General features: G+C 38.2%; 1 protein-coding gene across 1 annotated transcript in view; it reads right to left on the reverse strand.

The window, feature by feature from the left end:
* cadm1a (cell adhesion molecule 1a) overlaps nt 1-24210 on the reverse strand; it is a 278400-nt gene that overhangs the window by 27400 nt on the left and 226790 nt on the right. Inside the window, exons 6-9 of the mRNA XM_026369806.1 lie at nt 22984-23142; nt 18752-18848; nt 13169-13341; nt 4704-4793 (exon numbers count right to left, since the gene is read on the reverse strand). Coding sequence (XP_026225591.1) covers nt 4704-4793; nt 13169-13341; nt 18752-18848; nt 22984-23142 — 519 coding nt within the window. The remainder of the gene's footprint in view (nt 1-4703; nt 4794-13168; nt 13342-18751; nt 18849-22983; nt 23143-24210) is intronic.

The raw sequence follows: 24210 nt of genomic DNA on the forward strand, positions 1-24210 counted from the left end.
AATTTGCCACCCCCCACAGAGCTCTGTTGATAGAGAAACGGGTGTCTTTTTCATTTGAACAATAGATTTTCTCCAGTGAGAACTGCTGAATGTTGAAATACAATAAATCCAGAAAGAACCTCCATTGGAAACGACAGTAACATATACTGATGTTTATTATGTATGCTATACGTAGCTGATTACTTGTTTTGTTGCCACCTTTTTAATATGAAACTGAGACAAATTTAATAATCAAAACAACACAATAGCCTAAAAATGAAATGAAATGAAGCCCCTGGTTTGTTAAGAATGTATTGGTATTGGCTATCTTGTTAGTTTATTCATTTCATCACTGTAGATCAAAGTGAAATATCTCATCTAATAGCTGGATCGATTACATAGAGGTTTTCATGGTCCCAAGAGAATGAATCCTTAAGAATTCCCCTAGTACCACCAGGAGGTTGACACTAAGTGGCATGTCTAGATAACCTTTGGGAGGGATGGCATTTAATTCCACTCGTGATCCCCTGACATTTTATCCAGCCAATGGAAGTAATCGAATTAGAATGTTAAAACTAAGATGGTGAACAGCGTTAACGTTATACCTATTTTTAACCTCACTGCCTCAGATCTGCTAGCATGCAGTAGCTGTGGGGCGTAAAACATATTTGAATACTGTATCTTCTGTGTTTGTGTCTGCACTTTGAGTAAACAAACTAAACCCCGAGACCCTGCTATTATTGTTGGACCATGAGATGAAAGCACCCTTTCCTTTGGTCTGTAATGTATTTTTTTCTTTAAATATCTGTATCTATGACTGTAGCAGAGCCCTTTTACTCTGTACAGTCTAGAAGTTGTAAAGTAGTGCAAATAAAAGTATATATATGTGTTTAATACTGAGTTCAGTGATTACAAATCTGTCTTTATTGGTAGTACTTTCCAAATGTTGTGTAGCTGGGTGATTACCTCCTGGTCGTGCTTTATCAGTTTCATGTCCTTTTGGCTATTGTGGAGCTCACTAATACCTCCGAAAGAAAATATACTTCAACATTAGGAAGATGTGTTGGGCTCCAGACTAATGTTTTCCATGATGCTGAGAGCTATAATATCATCGATGCTCTCCTAGGACTGTATGTCACACGACAGCAGTTATTGTGTTGCTATTGACCTTAATTAAATTAGTTATAGCTGGCTGGCTCCAATTTTATAATGGACAAGGAACCAAACTGAGCAAAGTGGGAACAATATCACATATTATCTGGCACACTGTGTGTATGTGTTAGTCAGGAGTGAAGTGGAGGCACATCTAAATTCTTTAAGTCACTTCACCAGATGGTGTTTATGTAATTTAAGACCCTGACAAATCTAATGGATATTTGTTTCTCTTCCCTTCCCTTGCCTGTTTTGTTGTCCTGTCTGTAGTGTGGGTTAAATGAATTGGTTGTCAGCACCGTTTATGGTCTTTCATCAATTAAAAGTAATGCTAGCCAGCCGCCTGATTGTTTTATTTGAACAAGGTACACATTTATTATCTATTTTCTTCATTCAGGGATTTAGTGTCATTGTTCATTCGGTGATGTGTTGAATTAGAGACTCATTAGTCATATTGTGCTGATGGGGGAGAGAGCGGTAATGTAATGAGAGAGGTAGAATATGTGGGAGGATGAATGTATTCCTACCAAGGCAGCAGTCCATTTGTACTTTGGGGGTCAACTTGTATTTCACGATAGACCTTGCTGACCCTGACTACCACTAAAAAGATAATAGACTGCTGCCCCTGAGGAGAGAGTGCAACATAAAATGCTGCCTTTCAAGGAAAGTCTTTCTTCCACACTGACAAAAATGAAAAAAAGGAACAAGAACGAAAGACACACTATAATAATAAAAGCAAAACAGAAGATCCTGAAATGTGTTGCTGAAAATTTTCTAAAATGACAAGTATGTGAATGGAAATTAAAAATAGGTCCCAATTGCAGCAGCTGGTCACCAGTTATACATTTCTTTAACAGTGAAAATTGCAATTTAGTCATTTCCCCATGTCCTTTTCAAAAATCTGCAAAGCACTTAAGAGACATGTGTTGGGGCTGTAATAGATTTTTTAAAGTGCTCTATCTGGCCCTCTAATGGGAAATTGATTAAAACAACTTAGTCCCACTCTGATCATCTGGCCATGGGTTTCTGATCTGTTGGTTAATAAAATCAAATGGCAGAGCATATTGTGGGGGACATGCATCTGTGTTCTACATCTCAGTAACAATGTACTCTAGAAGGTGTGGCCATCCAGGAAGGTGGTTGACAACCAACTTTAATGGGAGATGGGATAGAAGGGTGTATTACATCTACACACACACAAACCTCCACTGTCCACTTAAGCCTATTCAGGCTGCACACAAATCACTCTGAAGGTTAAATTTGAGGCCTACTATGAACTTTCTTTCTTGCTTGGATGAACAGTGAAACATCGATCTAACAAGAAAAAACTCCAGTTGCCATGACTCAACGTCCAGATAACCTCACCTGGACTATGAATGTACACGTTTTTGCCCGTGTTTGTTAAGTCAGAAACTGGTAAATGATAACAGATATGATTATTTGGATCTGTTTTGTCAAATTTAGATGGTTCAACAAAGAACAAGGATGGCTACAAGTGGTATAATTGTACACCGAATTGCCCTGCAAGATTCTCTGAGGACAGACATCAGATGGTGGGTTGATGTGGGGTTAACATCTTGTTACACCTTTACACCTTGTTACTTTTAAAATAAACCCACTTTATGTGTATTTCTTGTTTACTAATGTAGCTGTGTCACAAGTACAGAAACTTAAAAGTGAACTGACTCAGTAAAGTTAGCCACGTCAAAGCGTTAGTTATACCTGACCAACTACAGTATGCTGTAGCAGCAAAATAGGTGTTGAATTAAAGTGCAAGAAAATGAACATATAGGTTCTTTATTTTACTGTTGAAATACCTTTTCTGGAAGGAACAGCTGGAAGTCTGGAGGTAATACAATTTATTCTTTATTCATCATTTTTTAGTCTTGCCTTAAGTCTATTTATTCACTAATTTTGAATAAATAGCCAAATGTACTGAATGTCTTTAATATTATTTACCTTTAAAGTAACTATTATTCTCAGCTCATTAGAAATAAGTGTGATCATTTTGCAAATCAGCAGAGATCTCAGCATGACACAGTCAGCATAGCCATAATCAGAACAGGCCTGTGCAGACTCCGCACGCCTTGATCTAAGGCAAAGGAGCTATCAATCAGCCTCCATAGATAGGTATTCTCTTTAATCCAATCAGGTGGCATAATCAGGCTCAGTGCCTGTGATTTCTGCCAGCCTCGTGAGATTTGTTCCAATTGAGCGGTCTGTCAGAGAGGCTTTGATTGCATTTGGCATAAATGCATAAAGTGATGTTTTCTATCTGCAACCTTTGGAGATTTATAATCACAATAGCCCTGAGTTCTGCTGCTGAAAGAGCGAGATAACATTTGCTTTTTTCAAAGGGGTCTAATTTTCAAGAGCTCATGTTCAGCTATTGTTCACCCTTAGTGCCGCCCCCTCCCATCATCTATAATTGACTTTTTTTTATGAATGAGAGATGTGTTTCATATAAAAGGCAATTCTTGAGTCTGCATTGAGTAAAAGTTATAGAACAATCATGAAACTTATACAATTTTAACCGAGCATCCATTATCCATGTTTCATCATTTATAGTCTTCATAGCAGTTTCTTGGCTTCAGCTATTCTCATCATGTCAGCTCAGCTGACATCACACTTCACTGTCACCCTGCTGTTTACAATTGAATGCAGTTTTTTGTGTTGTGAAGATACAGTTTCAGAGGGAAAACTAAATCTTTTTGAGCTTTTTGTGCACCTAGCCTGTTTTGAAACCCTGCTGTGAAAGGATTTTTGGAAAAAAAAAGAAAGCAGTAAATGAACAGTATTGATGGCCAGGAGGTTGCAATGAGAACCAAGCAACACCAGCTAAGCCTCAGCCTACTATTTGTGCTCTCAATTCCAACAACCACATCATACACACTCACACACACATGCACACACACATTAAGAAGATCACGCACAAGTCGAAAAGGCTGCGTGGGCATGTGATTTCGTGCAGTCGAGTGCTGTGATCCCAGGCTAGAATTGATAATATTATATAAAACTTACCAAAATTCCACGTAATGCAAATAGCTTTTGTGCATTTCATTTGGGTGCTTAACCAATGCTGTAAGTCAAATGTAGATTTTGGTGTGCACATTCATGTCATCAGACAAAACAGACCAAAAGCTGTAGTCACAGTTTCAGAATGAGGATTGTTTGTTGCTTTTTGTTGAAAGGAACTACTTAACATTTTAGGAAATATGCTTGCTTTCTGCAAATGAGATAAGAACATCAATGTCAATGTCTTCACATTACATGGTGGTACACGTGTGGAACTAAACTAAATTTGTATTCACATTGGTGTTTTTGATTTTTTTTTGTTACGGATATGATTCTGAATCAACTATCAAAGTTCCTAATGTAAAATATAAAAAAATATATATTGATAAGTGACAGAAACTGAATGACCTTAACCCGTAGGTAAAGAAAAAACACAAGCAAATATGGCTGCCACCATATCATGAAGATGAAGATAAATGGAGAGATTCAAAGCTGTGGGTAAGGACGTCCACACACATACACACAGATAAACCGGTTGTGTGAGGGTGATACTGTACCTTGATTGGCTTCGGGGTAGGAGATGATGGTGGTGATAGTGGTGGTGGTGGTGGTGGCTGTAGTGGGTATAGGGGTTGTGGTGGGAGCATCTGGGTGAGAGGACAAATACATGACAAACACAGGGGGTAAAACAAATGAGTATAAAAGCCATGAAGATAAAGTAAAGTCACTGTGAAGCGATGGCATCGCTGTTTGATATATGACCAACAGCTCATTGTGTGTCACCATGTATGCAAGTTAAAGGTCTGCTGCAGACTTTTTGATGGATTAGCTGGATGACAGTATGTTAAATACTGTACACACAGTGTTGACACTGCAACACATCATCTTGTTTTACACCGACTAAGCTGATCAAAGATCGTGCAGGCGACTCTTCTCTTCAATGTCTATTCACAGGCTACACACCATGACATGAAATACTGACAGTGCTAGTGAGCACGTGGTTCTCCGTGATTAAATGTCTAATGAGTAACACGTGCCGGTGTTGTACTTCATGTCATTGTTATGCCGCCAGCTATCTTGACAAGCAAACATGCCTGTGCATTTTAAATATCTCCAAGGAGAAGAATACAAAATTGGTGAGGTTACTGTCAAAGAAATGTTGTAGTAAAATTCATACATAGTGACACAATCAATGGCAGTGCAAAAAACAGAAGGAGAGAAGTATACATATATAAAAAAAAAAATAAATGAACAGCACCAAGCAGGGTTATTAAGTACACAGAGTTTGACCAGTGACATGTTTTTCTCCCACAGCTTTTTACTTCATTGGCCGGGTTAGACTCCCCACCCTGACAATGACCAGGGAGAGATATCAGAAGTGACATCCTTCTAGTTTAAGTGGCAGAGCTGCAATGATATAAAGCTGCTTGCAGTGCTGCCTGTTTCAGTGACCTCCCTTGCTGCTCTGATTTCCTGAAAATGGACCTTTTGGGGTTATTAAAAGGTGTAAAAGTAAGTAATTTTGTGACTGTTGATAAGAAGGAAGACTAGTCTACGCATAATGTAAAAAGATGTTACAGGTCATTCGCACATACAAATTTAAAAGCTGGGCCAGCGATGGCTGCTATGCATTGTGAAAGATAATTTGCATCTCTGCAGCCCCCTCTGAGCTCGACAGATTCAAAAAAACATCCATCCACAAGGCTTGACTATGCAAATATCCTCTGACGCTGGGGCGAGCGACAGTCAGGCGAAAGCAAGCTGTGATCATCCTGAATCTCCACTCCACTACGTGAATGAAGTTCAAATCAAATGGAGGAAGAGCCGATCATCACAGCCTCCAGGTCCACCAGACGTGAGGGCTATTTGCACTTTTACTGAGAGCACATCACAGCAGTTTCTGTACGTCATACGTCATAAAACAGGTGATGTTGAGGGTGATTTAGTAGCACTTCAGTTACATCCAAACCTCAAACTACCCTTTTTTTTTTTTTGGTGGCGTAGATTATCACGTCAAAATTTCACTTTCGTGCTTAAGTGGTGATTCACTGCATAGAGACCTGTATGATGATGCACTCTAGTGAGATGCTGACTCACATTTACACAGCAATGTAAAGATAAAGAGAGGACGGCTTCATATTCAGCCTCAGATTCAATCTTTCACTTTTGTGACTCAACGTTCATAATGTTCTGGATGTGACGTAGAGAGGCTGTATTAGAGTTATGACACTGCAGGTCTCGAAATTACTAGAACAGTGGATCCAGGCCTACTTTATGGACACTATCAGAATTGTATTAAGATTAACTGTCAGTTAAATAGTGACATTGGCAGTGTTGATTTTAGAAAAAAATATAATTGAAGCATACATATATAGATGTGTACATCCCTGTGTTACATTGAAACCAAAATAAAAGTTATCCTGCTGTTTGTAATAGCTTCCCTGAGGGTGAAGAGGTTGTTTATCATATAAAAGTAGTCTTCCCTGAGGGCAGAAGATGTTCATAGCTACTGCAGAAGTCTGTTAATGCGCTTAAATAGAGGTGAATCAAGTAATTCAAACCCAAGGTAAAAAAAAAGACTGTGTTGCCCCTCAGAACTCTGCCTGAAGCAAATTTAAAAATGCTAATTATGGCCTTCAGGTGATCTGGATCAGTATTCACACTCTGTTGATGTATGGTATTTTTTTTTTTTTTATCTATCAACAATCCTGTTCTTTTAAAGACAACCTTGACAATACAAAAGGCTGTACAAACCAATGCGCACACACAAAGGCGGGGAGTAATGATCCACCGGGAAGTCAACTGGCAGATGAGCTGATGAGTTTCACACATGCTCGTGAGCCAACAAACTCCAGCTCGGGGGTGGTGTCGTCTAATTGGTTTTATCCCATCATAAACTGTGAGGGTCCAGCAGATGTTTGGGATCATCAGTGTCAACAACTCATTAAAAACCAAACATTGAAAAAAAAAGATTAAAAGAAAGACTGATGAGACTGTGTAAATGTACACTACTATCCTGCGTTTTTCTTTTTTTTTTTTTTAAGGCTAGCCAGTGCAATGTATCAAAGAATACTGGAGCTCATTGACTTTCAAATGTGACAGGCAGAATGTGTTTTTCCTCCTGCTGAGTCACTGGCCCTTGTTTACTGATGAGGCTTATGAATCAGTGTTTCTGGTCTGAACGAACGGAGCAGGACTGCAGGAAGCGCTGAGACACAGGCTGACAGGAATCATTCCTGCTGAACCTGGAGCGTTACAGAGCTCCATGTAATCACCAGATAACAGTAATATTCTACATTTGAACAGTGTTAATAATTACACCAAACAATATGAAGTGGAATATAGTACCTCTGTAGCATATAGTAGTATATAGTACAGTGTAAAGTACAGTGGTATAATAATAATAATATGAATAATAATAATTTCATGGTCTTTTCCATTAATTTGTCATAAAATGTGATGTGATTTTTATCTCAGTAAGAGTCAAGAATATTAAGAAATATAATCGGTCTAAAATAATATCACAAAAAAATTCAGATATTTTATGTCATAATTGAGAACAACCATAAAAAGCTCATTGTGCTAGTGGAAAAAGTATGTGAATCCTTGGAATAATAACCTCCAAAAACCTAAGTAGACTAAAGCATTATTATACATGGAAGATACTTATTTTGAGGGTGTAGACTGGAGCTACTTTGACTGACAAAAACTACTCAAACCATTTGAGTTTGCACCGCACAGGAAGAATATGCTTATGTGAGCCACCAAAAGAAGATTTCAGAGGATCTACGATCAAGAATTGTTGATTTCCGTAAAGCTGGAAGAGCTCAGACCTCAACTGATGACCACATTATATTTTTTAATACACTTGACTTAGATGAAGATCACATTTGATGACAAAGTAATGCAGAAAACCATGAAATCCCAAAAAGTTCCTTTGTTTTGCCATTGTATAGTGTAGTGCAATATAGTCTAGTCTAGTATATTTAGTATATATTAGTATATTTTATATTTGTTTTGGAGGTGATGGATTACATTTACCCTTCTTGACATTTAACTAAAGACCCTTAACCTCACTGTTATGCAAGTGTAATTTTAGCAAACTAAAACACTTATGGGGTGTTTCAGGACACTTTGCACCTCTGGAAGACATGCTAGCTGCCACTTGATAGCCAACAGTGTCTTGTGAGGAAAGGAAACCCCCATGTGTTTTAATGGAGAAGTGTAAAGTAAGTAGCAAGACGACTGAGAGCAACAGGGTCACTAAGCATGCTGCTTGTGTGCAATAAAAGCCAGTTCTGGTGAAGGAACAGGCAGCAACAGAACTGAGTTATTGGGTAAGCAGCGGCCTGTAAACAACTTGAAACCCCTCGGCGGCGAGTCTCTTTCCTCTGCTAGAGGAAAACCCTGTTGGTTGTGTTTTCTTAGCCTGTGAAGTAAGAACAGCAATGAGACCTGCACGATACGGACTGCATTCTTTTTGCTGGTAACATTGTTAGTGTCAGCCAGGCTCACGGTGCTCTCGATCACTTGGAGTCACAATACTCGAGATTCAGATGTATTAGAGAAGATGCTGGCCATGACTTCATCTGTTCTGGCTGTGAAGCAGGGGGATTGTTGGGGGCGGAAGTGCCATAAGGACTTCATCATTAGGTTACTGAGCTTTAATGTACAGTTTGAGAACTTGTGTTGATATTGTGGCTGTTTAGAGTCAATATTTTAAACTTAAAAGTTAACACTTCTGTTTTTTCATGCTTCTGGGATTTAGGTAAACAACACAATCTGAAACCTGGTACATTTTGTTTTTTTCAGTTTGACTGTTGGAAGAACTTTTACCCTTTATCACTGACAAACTGTCTCTGAAAACCTCTGATGTACCTCAGTCTATTTAGTTGCTTAACCAAAATCTGTGTGGTGCCCACAGCAAACCCTAATCCTGATCTCACTTACCACGACATCTGAACATTTGAATGATAATTACTGTAGGTGTTATGAATTTATAGTAGTCTATGTATGTCAGTATGTTTGTCTTTTAGATGGATTTGCCCATGAGGTACAAGATGAATTTTAGTGTGAACCTACAAATAAATAGTATTGCACTGTATCATACATTCACACAGTTTGCTTCATTTGGCCAGGGCAAATGGGAAAAACATGACAAATACTGTAATTGCCTTCAACTGTTCATATTGATCATATCATACTTGTATGAGAGGTGCAGCATGGTTGCAGTGTTTCAGTCACTGTTGTTTAAAAACAAAATAAAATGCAGTGAAATGGGGATGTGTGTTAACTTGGTTACTAAATGATCTACAGTATAAAGACTATGCAATGCTTAAATCACAGGAAATACAGTATTTGCAAAGTAACATTTTACTGGAGTTTGTTTTAAGTCACACTTTAGTCACTTGTTAAACCACTATTTTATTTTTATTTTATTAGTTGGTTTAGGTGTAACTAAAGCCAGGTGTTTTTATTTACCACTGTCTTAGAGTGTCCATGCTGATACCCCTTGTCTGTTTCATTTCTAATAGTGTGTTTCTGATTACGTTTAAGCCCCGCTTACAACTTCTGTTTAGTTTTATAGTGCATTGATGAAGGTGGATGTAGATGAGCACGAGGTGGTCTGTGTGAGTGTGTGTGTGTGTGTGTGTGTTGGAGGAGGATCTGGAGTATAATGTGAGAATGAGCTTCTGACAGCTCAGGCACAACATCCTATCTTCCCATTAGCAAAGCGACGGCTTGGCATTATTTGCTGTTGAATTGCAGTAGACATTAGTAGTGTGGAGCCCGCAGACACATCAAAGTCATAAAAAAACTAGGTCTAAAAGGATGGAGGCCTTCTGCAATGTGGGGATGTGTATGTGCATGAGAGTCAACTTGCAGCCCTCACCATGGGGATTTGTTGTTTAGGCCTAGGGGGAGATGTGCACAAAAAGCCGTCTACAATTAACATGAAATTTGTGCATCATGCAAGGTTCTGAATCAGGTTATTGTAAGCAATGTGATGGCTTAAAGCAAAATGGATGCTTTTATTATTTTATAATTTTGTGTGTGCTGTAATTAATCTGATTACAAACACATCTGCAAATAGCTTTTGTCTTTTCGTGGTAATGTCCAAAATTTGCCATAAAAATGAAACTTTTTTACAAGTTTTAACATGAATAAACTTAATATATGTTAACTTAGTTAAAACCTTAACACTTGACTTGAAATTCCAAAACATCTTTAATCTTGGTGGTAATGGAAAGTACTGCATGTTTCAAAACAGGTCTCATAAAGCAACTAATACCCTTGTACAGTGTGCTGCACAACATGAGTGCAGATTACAGATAAAGAGAACATTTATTCGGCCTATGCACTGAATAAAAAAAAAACTTGAATTCAGAACAAAGTGCAACCTTTTTAAAAAGTGCACACGCACAAGCTTTTGTGTTCTGCATTAGCGTTAGTGCAGTAATGCATCATCTCATGTGGTGTAGGGTGCAGGAATTCAATTCAAAATATAAATGTAAAATTATATGTTTTTTTTCTAAAATACTTTGTAATTGCATGTAGTTATTTTGTGTAACAGCTGTAGAGAGTGAGACACTATGAACCAGTGGTGTCAGGAGGAACTTCTCTCCAAGCCCAGCATGAACAAAATATTGAAGTACAATTGCAATTGTCAGCAGGAGCTTTAAAGGCTCAATGAGCCTACAAAATGTCTCGGTGGAAAAATTTGGACAGCTGGCTATACACAGAGCACAATGGTTTAAAATTAACAACGGATCAGAAAGAAATCACACTTTATACAGCCAATACCTATCAATCAAAATCTCCCTGGGAACTTTGCTCGATTCAAACAAAATGATATTGTGCCTTTGGCAGACTAAGTAATAGACTGGTTAAATCAAACATAGTTTAAGTCTTTTATCCTCCACCTTATATAATCAAACTAATCCTTATTCTGATATTAACTTCAAGCCATGAATTGCAGACTTTTCCATGGAAAAAAAGTCAGTACTGGGAAACGTCTTAAGCACAAAATTTTAAGCACAAAAATCTGTGCGGTAAACTGATTTTTACAGTAACAGACACAAAGACACTGACACCGCACTGTTAGTAAAAACTAACAGCTGTAATATAGCAGGTGGCAGTAAACGCCTTTTTCTCCCACAGTACCTCTGTTGTTTTATTGCACTCATCTTTAGCACACTGACTTGCTCTGCTGTAAATAACATCCATTCAGCTGGTGTTTGCTAGACATTGAGCATCTTTCCCCCCCCACATAAAAAGCAGTCTTTTCCACTCTGCTAATTCCCTCTGACAATAACAACCAAATAATTTTCTGTGGGCCCAGGGTCTACCAAAATTGATAGTAAAGTAATTTTGGGCAGGGAAAATGAGCGCATTAGGGAGTAATGCCCTATTCAGGGAGAAAATGTTATTGGTATCAACAGTATAAAATCATAGTGAGATAGTTCACATGAGGATGGAATAATTGCATATTGAAAAAGGAGGATTCTGATCAATATGAGAGTCATAAGAAAAAAAAAATCAAGCAAATGTAGGAAGAAGGGAGATTACCCCAGGTTTGTGGAAGGATGTCCCACTGCTTCAGAACATACACATCACGCTCATGAATTGATCCCCACCTATGTTTTTGTTTTACTCAATGCAAAAAAAGCAATATAAACAATACTGATAGGTACTACCCCAGTGGTGAGAAGAACATTTTTTGGGGAAGATTTTTCATACATGAATCAAGAGTAGCAGGATAGAGGCTGTTGTATGCTGCACTGATTGTCAAGCTCTTGTGATTTGTTACAGAGCCCATATACTGTACACACAACTGACTTGACTAACATCAGCATGTAATAAAACTATAATGTAGCCTACGGATATATACATTAGAAATGAAATCTGGTGACGCAGTGGAGCAGATACTGTCAGATTTTCTATTCTGACCACATATTGTATGCACTTTCTCATTTCGGTCTCTCATCGACAACTACTTTCACCTTCTGGATACAGCAAAGGTATTAAGCTTAACTAGTTTTAATTCTGGTTATGCTTGAGGGGCTTTCGGACAGGGATTTTAGATTGGGCTCAGAGCTGTGGCCAGCATTTTAAAAATACTACTTATAAACCTAAAATGTTTTAGTCTTCTAAACTTTGTTAAACCTTTCAGTTAGATTTAATTTAAATTATGATCTCATGGCCTATTTTATTGTTTGAATTTAGTTCCAAGGCTCAACTCACTCTGATTGGATATTCTTCTGCCAGACAAAAAGAAAATGTATTCTTATATTTTTGCCTAAAATATATTTGCACAAAAATATATGAGAATCCACAATGTAAAATATGTATGTAAATGCTGAATCTAAACTCCTCTTCAGGTCATTAAAGCAACTAAACAATACTGTGAGCGAGAAGCAATATTGAGGACATGCTGTTGATGTCCTCTATGGCAACGAATATAACACTGCATTAAAAGAACCAAAAGAAGCAGCTTAGTGTGGGTGTGTTGTGGAGGGATGTAATATTTTCCAGTTAGTAATAATAACAATTTGGTGTTCAGTCTTATATAGTATATACTAATGTCAATCTTAATGCAGGCTCAGGACAGTGCTATTAACAATGTTTTAATTTATGTTTGAACTTTATAATTGGAGCAACAGACCTAATAGTTCTTAGTAATTGTACCCTTTATTATTCTTGTGTTTAGAATTGTGTATCTACAGACTCTAAACACACAGTTTAAATTATATCAGGTTTCTCTTATTTTGTCCATCCCATTTGTATGAATAGAGCTATGCCAAGTGACAAAGACTTTAGAACAACTTGAAAAACTGTACATCATCACCTACATGAAGACGTGATTTATTGCAGGAGTGTTGTATCAGACTGCATTAGTTTCAACTTACACCTTATAAGTTGCCAGTTTAATGGACCTTAACGATGTGCAGAGTGAGGAAGAAGGAAAGAGTAAAAAATAAGTATTATACAGTTTTTAGTATAGAGTTTTAGACCAGCATACCATAGACGTAGAGGATGTAGTCATCGTAAGATTCCCCCACTGCATTTGAAGCCACACACCGGTAGGTTCCGTTGTAGGACTTGTTTAAGTTTTCGATGTAAAGATCCCCGCCAGTGATGACAGCGTGGGATGGCACATCGTCATCCACCTTCACCCAGTTCACCCGCTGTGGCCTGAAATGAGAACATCCAAGCATCAGTAAGACCTCGGGGATAAGAAGAGGAGGTGATAGATGCATCATGCTTTTATTAATGATAAGAATTTTATTTAATTAATTAAATTTCTTGATGAGAGGAAAGGATTATTCTTCTTATTATCTTATCTTATTCTATTTTTATTGAGGGTATGCAGACAGTTAAAGTAAACAATCCCTCTTGCAGTACACCAACCAGTTTGCAGTCTGACTGCAGCTTTATCAAGCTTTTGTATGATTGTATTGAGGTACTCACAGCACTTGGTTAAGGTTAGGAAATAAAACATTTAACAGTCACTGCACACACACTGTTTTTATCAGCCTTTGAGTCTGGGGTGTGACAGCTGTGTGCCATCCATCCACCCTAACCACCTCCTTGCAATTCACTTTCCGTTAATATATGTTGATTGCCATTTAAGAAAATATATTCTCCCAGAGCATTATCCACCCCTATGAAACTTTTCTGGGGTTGCCACTCGATTGGCCTTTAAAACCCAGTCAGGAGTAACTACATCGCTCACAGCAAATCCAGGATCAGAGCAGCAGTTGTTATGTCACAATGTGCTTTTTTGTTTGTTTGTTTGCTTGTTTACTTTAATATCAGTATATTTTATTTTTGCAAATGGCAGCTTCTTTGTGCCTCCTGGGTGCTGCCAGCCTTGAGCCAGGATTGTCATACTTTGAGGTTTGAGATTTCACGATCAGCCACCATTCAGAAACTTATTTTTAATGTCAGAAAATACCAAATTCCTATTATCTTGTACGTCTGCCTTTTGTTTATCAAAATGTGAATTTCTTTTTATGTTTATGCAATGCTCTTCCATATGCAAGTCCAATTTGGGGAGGTCTAAGTTTCTTTGAAACACCACAGAGCCCTCTCTCTACCTTAAAAAAACACTGGAGAACTTTTCCCACATTTGTTAAAGGATTACCAGTTTCCTAAAGATTATAATCTGGTTTTAATCTAATTAAATTTATATCTTTTTATACCCTTTCTATGAGCTGTTTACTAGAGAAAATTATTATCAAGGATAGCTATGAATGCTGTAAACAACAAGACATAATAACATGACAGTCATTCTTTTGTTAAAAGCAACAATAACTGTATTGCAGCTTTGTCTTCAAATTGTAGGCTTTCCACAATTGTATACTTTCGAGTGTTCCTGTGTAGGTGGGTGCCTACAAGGCATCTGACTTTGCTTTCTTTTTTTTTTTTTTTACCTTGATTGAGGTTTATAGCAGGGTGACAGATTCCATTTTTATGACAATGAGCTCAGAGCACCCAGAGTCACTGAGAGTGAAAAGAAACGAAAAAGACAAAACACCTCTATTTTGCTACTGCAACTTCCTATGGCCACTGCCAGCTACGGTTATTTCCCCTGAGCGTGTGCTGATGGTCTCTTTTGGAGCATTTTGCTGTGGTGTTTTAACTTGTTTTGCTACATATAAAAACCTTTTGTGGGGAGGGAGCAAGCAAATAGGAGAGAAAAAAAAACAGATGAAGCCGAAAAGTGGCTTTAATGGCTGCGGTGGATGTCTGGGAAGAGAGAGCGCTGCGCATAATATATGCACAATGTATAAATATAAGTCTTTTCCTAAGATGGTCTAAGAGACATGGCCTAGAAAAAATGGTTTCTATAGGTGGATGGGATGTTGTGAGAATGGAAAAGAGAGTCTGGAGAAGGAAGATAGACAGAGATAGACGAAAAGGTAAGATGCAAGACTGCAAGGAGAGAGGAAGGGCAGGTGTCTTGAATACAAATGGCAGCCTGCAGCCGGGGCCCCCTTTGCTATCTACTGGTAATGACTGCAGAACTCTCAGCAGCTCTAATGAAAATGACTTCCAATTCCCGGCTCACTGTATTGATTGTGTTTTCATCTTTATAAAATGAATACGGGTAGTGAGCTTGTCTCCAAGCCAAGTATGAAAACGAGGGAGGGGGGCTGGTGGGGAGAGGCATTCACAACTACACTGTGTTTGGTACTGCGTGTCTGCATGTGTCATACACGTCTACCCTTCAGAGAATCACACAGTGTTTTAGTTTTTCACAAGGAAAGTATTTCTTGCAAATTGAGGACAGTTTGAATGCATTAGGTTTGAATTTAGGATAAGTCAAATATGTTTTGATCAAGACCTGTGATTGACTCACACTTTACTGCCGAGGTGAATGCATCCTTGCCTATCACTGTATGCAGACAAATAAATTAACAACGAAAATACATTAAAAAAATTATTCAGTAATCCACAGATTACAGAGACACAGTCGACATTTTCATTGGGTAATATTTCCTTGCACTTCAGCATGTTTAAATAAAGCTTTTAAGCAGGAATGTCTGCCACAACTTCAAGGTAAGACAAGGTGGAAACTGAAAAGGACAAAAGTCAAGAGACATTAGGGTTATTAGAAACCTTTTTGGTTTAACTTTTTTGGATCAGTTTGTGTTTTTATGTATGTTCTTTGTTAAGTACTTTTAACATACCTCATATAAAGGCTGTAAGCCCAAATACACTGGCTGACCATTTAATACCGACAAGGCCTTATTCTTGAAGGTTGTGGTGTATTGCCATATTTGAATGTCCTTGCACAGGACACCTGAGATGGTCGCATTACTGCTTCTGATGTAATACTCACAATATTCAGTTTCAAATGATAATTATTTTGTTATATTCAAATTTGAACTGCATCGTCAACACATTAATGTGATTGATACTAACTGCAATAGGTGTTGATGTTTGGATAGTTTGGCAGGTCTCCTGGCTGAAGCTCTCACTTCACTCACCCCTGCTCACCCTAATTGCTTCATTTGCACTCCATTACATCTCATATCACAAAGACCTGTCATCTAAATAAAGCAACACCTGGGTTTTGCGTATGATACATGTGGAATAATAGTCTACTGAGCAATAAGCAAGAGCTTTTGAATGTTAGACGATGACATTTCAAACAACTGAACATAGATAAAGGTCATTGTAAGTTCATTTTTCAATATGGTCGCGACAACGTGTAGAACAAAGAGTTTTTAGACAAATTTGACTTCATCTGTGCCTCGAGTCCATCAACAAACTCACTCCGTCTCAGTATCCAGTTTCCCTGGATACCTTCAGAAAATTAGCACTTATAACTAAAAACATCCATGTCTATTCATGCTAAAATTGTACTCTACCTGCTAGATATTAGCACCGACTCCACTCACCATTATTAATGCCCCTCTTTGCTCTGCCCTCCGCCTTTACAGCAGTGGTAATTAAACACCTGCTCAAAATATCACACAGTAATTCTCATGTATTTCATAATTATAGGCCAGTTTCATATATCCCCTTGAAAGCCCTGAAAAAGAAAATAGTCAGTCACTTAACTGATTATGAATCCAGAGTTGGTCATTTAGAAATGTGTGGCCTCAGGTTTTTCGGTAACATTAGTTACAACAATTGCAGTGACAGTTCTCCTCTCTATAACATGTACTGTACATGTTGTACAGGTTCTAGAGCCAGTGGTGAGTACAGCTAGAAACCTCTGACCTTAATCTGGCAGTTTATTTGGCTCCGTCCAGAATAATGATGTTTCACATCCTTAGAGCCATTAATAATTCAACAGAAACTGAATCGTATCGGGTCTCTTGGACATGAAGCCCTAACCCCAAACCTTGTGTTTACTTTTGCAGGCATTGAAGACTAATCTCATGGTTTCTAATATATTGGCTAAAGAAGGAAAGGTGATACCAATTGCAAACTAAAGAGGATCGAGGAGAGAGCTCTGATGAACCTCAGAGAAAACTGTGGGAAATGTTTTGTTTTTTACATTTTTTTTTACCTAAAGACATTTTCGATTATAAATGACTGCTTTGAAGTCCCAAGATATTAATCTCGGCGGAGTTATGTCGCTAGCTGCTGCTGAGTCGCGTCCTGCATTGTGCCATGAATTTGTGAAATGTTTTTTTTTTTTTTTTTATCAATGTATGCGTCTGTCCATACCTTGCTGCAGTGAACTGCATGTAGTATGTCCACTTTTCATCCAATTTTCCAAAACCCATGCTAGAAATATAATATTTAAAACTTGCCAGTTTTCATTCTGTGCAGTGGCCTTCATCAGCTGAACCAGCATGTATCCCTTGAAATAGCACCCTAATGGTGGCTGGTTTACTGTGGAACGTTCATAGATAAAAAATGTTTCAAACTGTTGTCAAACTTCAGCCTCCTGTGAGGAAGTCTTGGGTTTTCTGACCCCTCCATCCATCCCAGCTTCCTCCTAATAAGAGACCTTGTTCTCACTTCACCTCACTTGTTTAATCCTGTATGTCACCTAGCTTTAAGTATACAGTAATTACCATGGCCACTAGAGGTTACCTCACACTGTCTATAATAGTAACATATTACTGTTGGTCATAATTACTTGCTGGCACAACTGCAGATTACTCACATGGAGAGAACGCGACTGGAACCATTCTGAAAGCCCTATAAAAATCTTTTCCAGTACTATAAATATCAAGATCAAGAATCGGTTGTGTCTGTTCTATAACGTAATCATGCCATCAGTAAAAATAGGAGAGAGGAATTAGAATAGGATGTCTGACGGTGCAGTTATTGCTAGAATTACTGTAATGTTATGGTGAATACCATATATTTTTAATATTTGACATATTTGAATATTTTCCTTGTCCTATTCCTATACTGATTTTCCTTCCATTATTATATTATTCATATCGATGTGCAAATCTGTATTGATTGAATCTACCACTTTCATTCATTTCATTCCATTAATTTCAGATACCATTACATTCTTATCCTTTCTGCTATGCTGAAATTCAGACATTATTCATGTTTTTATTAACACATTGACAGTCTGCCTAGATTAAAATAAATTGACTATTTTTAACTATTAAATGCTACCATTGCTCAGTGAATTTCAACATTAAGATTTAGATATTTATTACATTAATCGACTACCAATAAGTAACAGATTGAGGTATTTGAAAGCTCTGTCATGCACTTCATCAAGATTATTTTTACAACAGGTCAGGCTTTAATGACTTAAATGATGGGGATCTATACGGTATGTTGTGTCCATATTTGCATAGGTTTGTATAGGACTCACAACGTGTATACATTTTACTGAGTGCTGGCAGAATAGTGAGTGGTAAGAGGCCAATATAGTGCATTTCTAATGCTAATGACCCAATGCATTTAGATTTTCTTGTATGATGTAACTCAACATTACCTTCGGCTACAAAAGTTCAATGGTCACCACTTTTCAAAAGGAAAACAGTGATATTTCCACATCACTACAATGAAACATATATACACCCACAGGTATGAAGTCAAGGTATGGTATATATGCTTTCCATCCCTATGGCTATCTTTAATTGGCTAAAATGGTGTGTGTGTGCCGTACTGGGGTTTGCCTTTAGCCTGACACGTCAGTTCCAGGTTCTCTCCTTCTCTGGTTAGACCCTGAGGAAATTCCACCACGATCTTCACCTCTGGTTTGTCTGGAAGGAAAAGAAATACAAACAGAAAATTAAATGGTGGCATAATATTTCTAACAATAAATGATCTATCTTCATTCAACATGAATTGAATGGGGAGTTTTTCTGTCGCCCATCTCATGCTCTGCATTTAGGAGTGACATTAAATACAGGCAGAGCATTGTTGTGTTAAGTTAACCTGACTCCTCACATTATTAATCATCTTCTGACTTCACTCGCAGAACACTATGATTGGTTTTAACTTGAAATTAAGGAGATAATAAAATAAATACAAGGTGTTCGGCCTTTACATTTGCCCACCGATACTCCCTTTACTTAAACACGCTCTTCCATTTCATCAAGCTCCTCCTTAGCAGTATTGCGACTACTTTGAGCATTTTAAATCAGTCTAGAAGAAAACACAAGCCAAAGCTATAGAACATTACAGTTGAGTTTGCCAAACCACAAGATACTCTGAGAGATAAAATTGCTACACAAAACACACAAAATAGAAGGCACCGGTGAAGAGCTCAGGCAGACGGATAGAAAATGCAAGAATCTTGTTTTGACAAATCAGTTTAGGACTTTGAGAGTTGATGCAGTGCTTTTCTTTGCAACCATGGAGTTTCTATTGTTCCCATTCTACTGATGGTGTTATCAAAGCCTTTTTTCATCTTGGTGTGGGAGACAATCCTTTATTCTGGACAAAAATCTAATAGTTTGTTCTATCTATCATCTGGGTTAGTGATTGAATTCAGTGTTACCGTGTACGAAGCAGCCTGTTGAATGACTGAAACAGAAAAAAATAAAAATAAAAGTCCTGCTCTGATTCCTAAAATTGCACGTCTAAAATAACGGGCACACGTTGCTTGATAATTTCACAAAATGAGCTGTCCCAGTATGATACAAAGGGAGTTCCAAAAGTCTGTTAATAGAAATAAAAGACATAACCACCTTTTTTTTTTGCCTCAGAATCCTTATTCATTCTCTACTTCCCAACATAATTGCCACAAACTAAATGCGCTTTTGCAATGTGTGGATCCATTTTTCAAAACATTGCCAAAAATAATCTTTTATTTGGCAAGTTCGACATTCACTGTCTTGTTGATGTCAATTCCCAAACATGGTCCAGGTCCAAATGTCTGGGTCAGGCAAGCAAGGTGGAACATCCAAAGACCCTCAAGAAACAGCCATCAAGAGGATGGACACTCAACGTGCGAACAAGTCACTCAGCTTGTATCTGAGGTGACCTCTCTTGGAAAAGAGCGTACCTTAAATAACCAGTTTGAGATCAGGTACACTGCGTCTGTTCAGTTCTGAGTTGCTGTATGCTGCTGATGAAAAAAGTAAAGCACAAACAGTCGTTTTTATCTCATCAGGGTAATTTGCAAGTGCATTTTACCCTGACTTGCCTTTCTGATGACCTACAAATCCCCTAATTTAAAGTAAACCTAGTAAATAGATAAAGTTTCTGTTGCAAAGTAAATAGTTTTTACTTTTATGCCAGTTTTATAGCCAAGAAGCACAATTTGGTGCCTGTATTTCTAATGAGCCTGCAGACTGAGGGATGAGGCCTTAGCTATGATTTCAAAGCCGGCAGTGAAGTTTCACTCTGTTGTCCAACCTTCTCTGCAACAAACAACACATGTCTGGCCATCCATCTGTCTAAATCACACCCTGTCAGTGGCTGGCTCTCAGTCTTGGTGATGGACAACAGATCGGCAAAAAGCCAAGTCTTCTGCTCAGTGGGCGTGCATGGGCTTAGACAGTAACCCTTTGGTTTTGTTTCCACTCCAGGCGCTACAAGGCATCCTCGACTTTTTCTTTGCTCACACCGTCATATGACCTTGTCATCTTAGAGCCATAAACATGAAAGACGCCCGGCATCTGTAGGTTGTTTTGATAGCCTCAAGTAGTTACGGCTGATCTTTCTTGTCTCTGCTTGAAGGAAAAACATACACAGCACTGCCAGATCTGCCATCACGGAAAATGAAATTGTGCCCGTATGCAAGAGGGCCGTTATCATTATGCTAACTGAATTATTTGCTCTATTGTGTGCCTCACCTCGTAAGAACTTGAGACGGCACTATCCATCTCTCTACAGCCGGCTGACCTTAAGGGGAAAATAACCAGGCAACAAGAAAAACAGCTCCCTTTTCTTATACAAATAAATATTATCTTACCGTATTTAATTATTCTGTGCCCTGACAATGAGTATATTTTTAGCTATTTTTCACCCAATCCACTGCACTCAACCAACTGGCCACAGAGCAAGTGATTTGGGGTAAATCACTGCATCCACCTCAGTAATTAGTAAACAAAGTTGTCTGTCAGTGCAGAAATAGAAAAGGTAGAAAGGAAGATACAAGTAACTGGATTCTTAAGGAAGGTTCATGATGAGGGCCACGAAATTTGGCAGTAATTATAGGGAAAACAGAGACCATGTTCAGTAGGGGTGGACATGACGTTCCGATTGGTACTATATATACACCAAATAATTACTGTCAATTTATTTTAATACATTCTAAAGCATGGGCTACATCTTAGCAAGTGCAAAAGAAACACATGAAAGTTAGATGCTTGTTATTTGCCACACAAATGTGTATGTTTGCAGGATTGAAGATATGGCACAACTTTGTGTGCCTGCCCTAAATGTTCTCAAGCTGTGATTGTCCAAGAATTAGGGCTCGAACATGCTGTGGCAACCTGAGATGTGAGATCTGTAACCCTTACAGTTCAGCTCACCACCAACAGCCACTAAAATGTGAACTCTCACTAAAAAAAGCTGATCTTGTCTTAAAGGAGCTGTTTTATTTAGAACAGAGCATATGCGGGTTTTTTTTGTAATAAGAATGGGTCATTAATATTATATTTGACATTTATGTCTCTTAAAATGAAGCAAAGATAGAAGTCAAAAAAAGACTTTTGGAATCTATCATGTTTTGAGTTATGTTCCACACAACCAGTAATACTCCTCAGTCAACAGGCTCCAAATGTAATATTAAACCGTAAAGCTGAGAGATCAAAGAGAAGGCGAACTGCAGGATGAGCTATGCCTGTTGGTTGCTCATTACAGTATGCACAGAGCATGACAGCAGCAGCCCCTACATGCGGCAATGTGAAGCGTTGAGCCGGGTGGTCCATGTGAGCTCCCTGTTATCAGAGGCCAACAAAATGCCATGCTGCCTCTGCAGATGAGCTGATCTCCTGTTCCCGTTCTCCCAGAGAAAGGTCAGATAGCTACAGAAGACTTTTTTTTTTATTTTTAATAGAAGGCTAGCACATGCCAGAGGCCAAAGACAGAGGTTACAGCGGCACACAATACATAATTTTAATCACTTTGCATCCATATCTAAAACTCTGAGTTGTTAGCAAAGGAATAGCATTTTAATTATGTGTCACATGGCTGGGCTCAGAAGTTGCTTCAGTTTTTCCTCCAATGATATAGTGATGTCTGTGATCATCAGTGTTTTACCTGTGGTACCTTTGGCATTTGCTCATCATGATTGAAATATCATTGCAGATTATGCTTTACTAATGCAAGTGCAATTAAATAAGATAGTCACAGCTGTGTGACTTGACATGAGCTTGAACATCTTGTTTCTTTTCTCTTTTGTTAATGTTTGGTTTCATTTTTTTGGGACCCGGATCGTAGGCTGAGTCATAATCCAAAGCATCTTGCCTACAATAAGATGGAGACAATTTACTAGTGAGACTAATAATGCTCAGATAGACAATCAATCAAACAGAGCATGCTTCCCTAAATTTGTATACTCAAACTGCCTTACAGCGTTTTAATATATCCATGGCCACATCTGCAATGGAAATGCCATGTACCAAAGTTTCAGTGGATGAAAATTTATGTAATTTAATCAGTGGATGGAACAGTCTACTCTATTGCAGTCTAATTTCACCCTTTTATTAATCATAACCTGTGCATAGAGATGATCTCCCTTCAATGACAATGCAATACATGTCATAGACCAAAGTTTTAGTAGCAAATTTATGCCATTTAATTAGTAGGGATGAAGTACTCAGCTCCATGGCAGTCCAATTTACTAAGTTAAGCTGATGAAATAAAAAAAAAAAAAATGGATGTGGACAATGCTGTTTAAATATCCATGCCGATTGTAATTTATTTCTGAGCAGATGTACTTACACTGAACCTCCAAGTACTTCTGTGCTTGGAAGTCCTTGACTGCAGGGTGGTCTACGATGCAAACCACAGGTACGCCGTCATCCTCCTTATTCACTGTGAACGTCAGCCGGCTGCTTACTGTATACATCTTGTCGTAGGTCAGCTCAACTTTGGGCTTGCCTGTGGGAAAGAAAAACAAGCAGACTATTACCAGAGTACTGTGGGTAAATTATGGATTTCAGCCTCACACTCACTCACTGTGGTCTGTAAAGATCCACTGGGTACTTGCTCAGGGAAAGAGCAAAGCCGCCTAATGAGACTTCTCCTACAAGTGATTCCATCAACATTATATGATTTTTCTGAATTTTAGCTGTTTTAAATACAAATGTGAGCATAACTACTCTCTCACATTGAAAAGAGCTGTGCCGAAGAATGTGTTAAGACCATGGGAGATACAAATCTGGTTTCTTCTTCAGTGTCAGATAAACTAACCTAATAAGTACTTAAAGTTTGAGATTTACAAACTGGAAAATATGGAGCTTGTTTTGGTAAACATTTTAATTTATTTATTTATCCACCTATTATACAGAGCACTTTTTGTTATCCTAATCATTTAAACAGTACACTACATATATACTGCCTGTTGATGTGTTATATATTACTAAACGTTCATATTTTAGTCGTCTTCCCGTGTTCAAACTGTATTTAATGCATGCTTTGCTCCTCTGGGAGTACTTTGTAAACAATCTATATTCTTAAAGGGTCAGTCTGTTAAATATTGCTTCACAAAATAACAGCGGTGAAACCTTTGGACTCAAGGCTGCTGGAAAAAAAAAATTATAGTTTGACAAAGACAACCGTTGCTAGGCTGCAAAGAAAATGTCTTTCTTCCACTGACCTTACAAAATATGTAGAGTGTAAATGAGGCGGGTGTCCTTGAGAATGGTCAAATAAGGTGAATCAGCTAAGAATTGCATGCTTTCGGGGGCTACTCTGAGGCTGTGAATCACTCATTAGGCTTTATGAAGCCAGATTTATTGTGTGGCCACTTTTTATGCAGCACCAGATCTGAAGCCTGCAGAGTAACCCTGTAATATCAGACAATGTGTTCTCAAATGCAATGAAAAGACTTCCTCATCACAGCCACACAAAATGAGAGGAACAGCTGCAGACTGTGCTGCATAACAGTGTTTCAGAGAGAGATTGATTATTTTTATCCCGTTGTCCCACTTCCGAACTGTTTGTGTT

Source organism: Anabas testudineus, chromosome 14, assembly GCF_900324465.2.
Source record: "Anabas testudineus chromosome 14, fAnaTes1.2, whole genome shotgun sequence".
Lineage (NCBI taxonomy): Eukaryota > Metazoa > Chordata > Actinopteri > Anabantiformes > Anabantidae > Anabas > Anabas testudineus.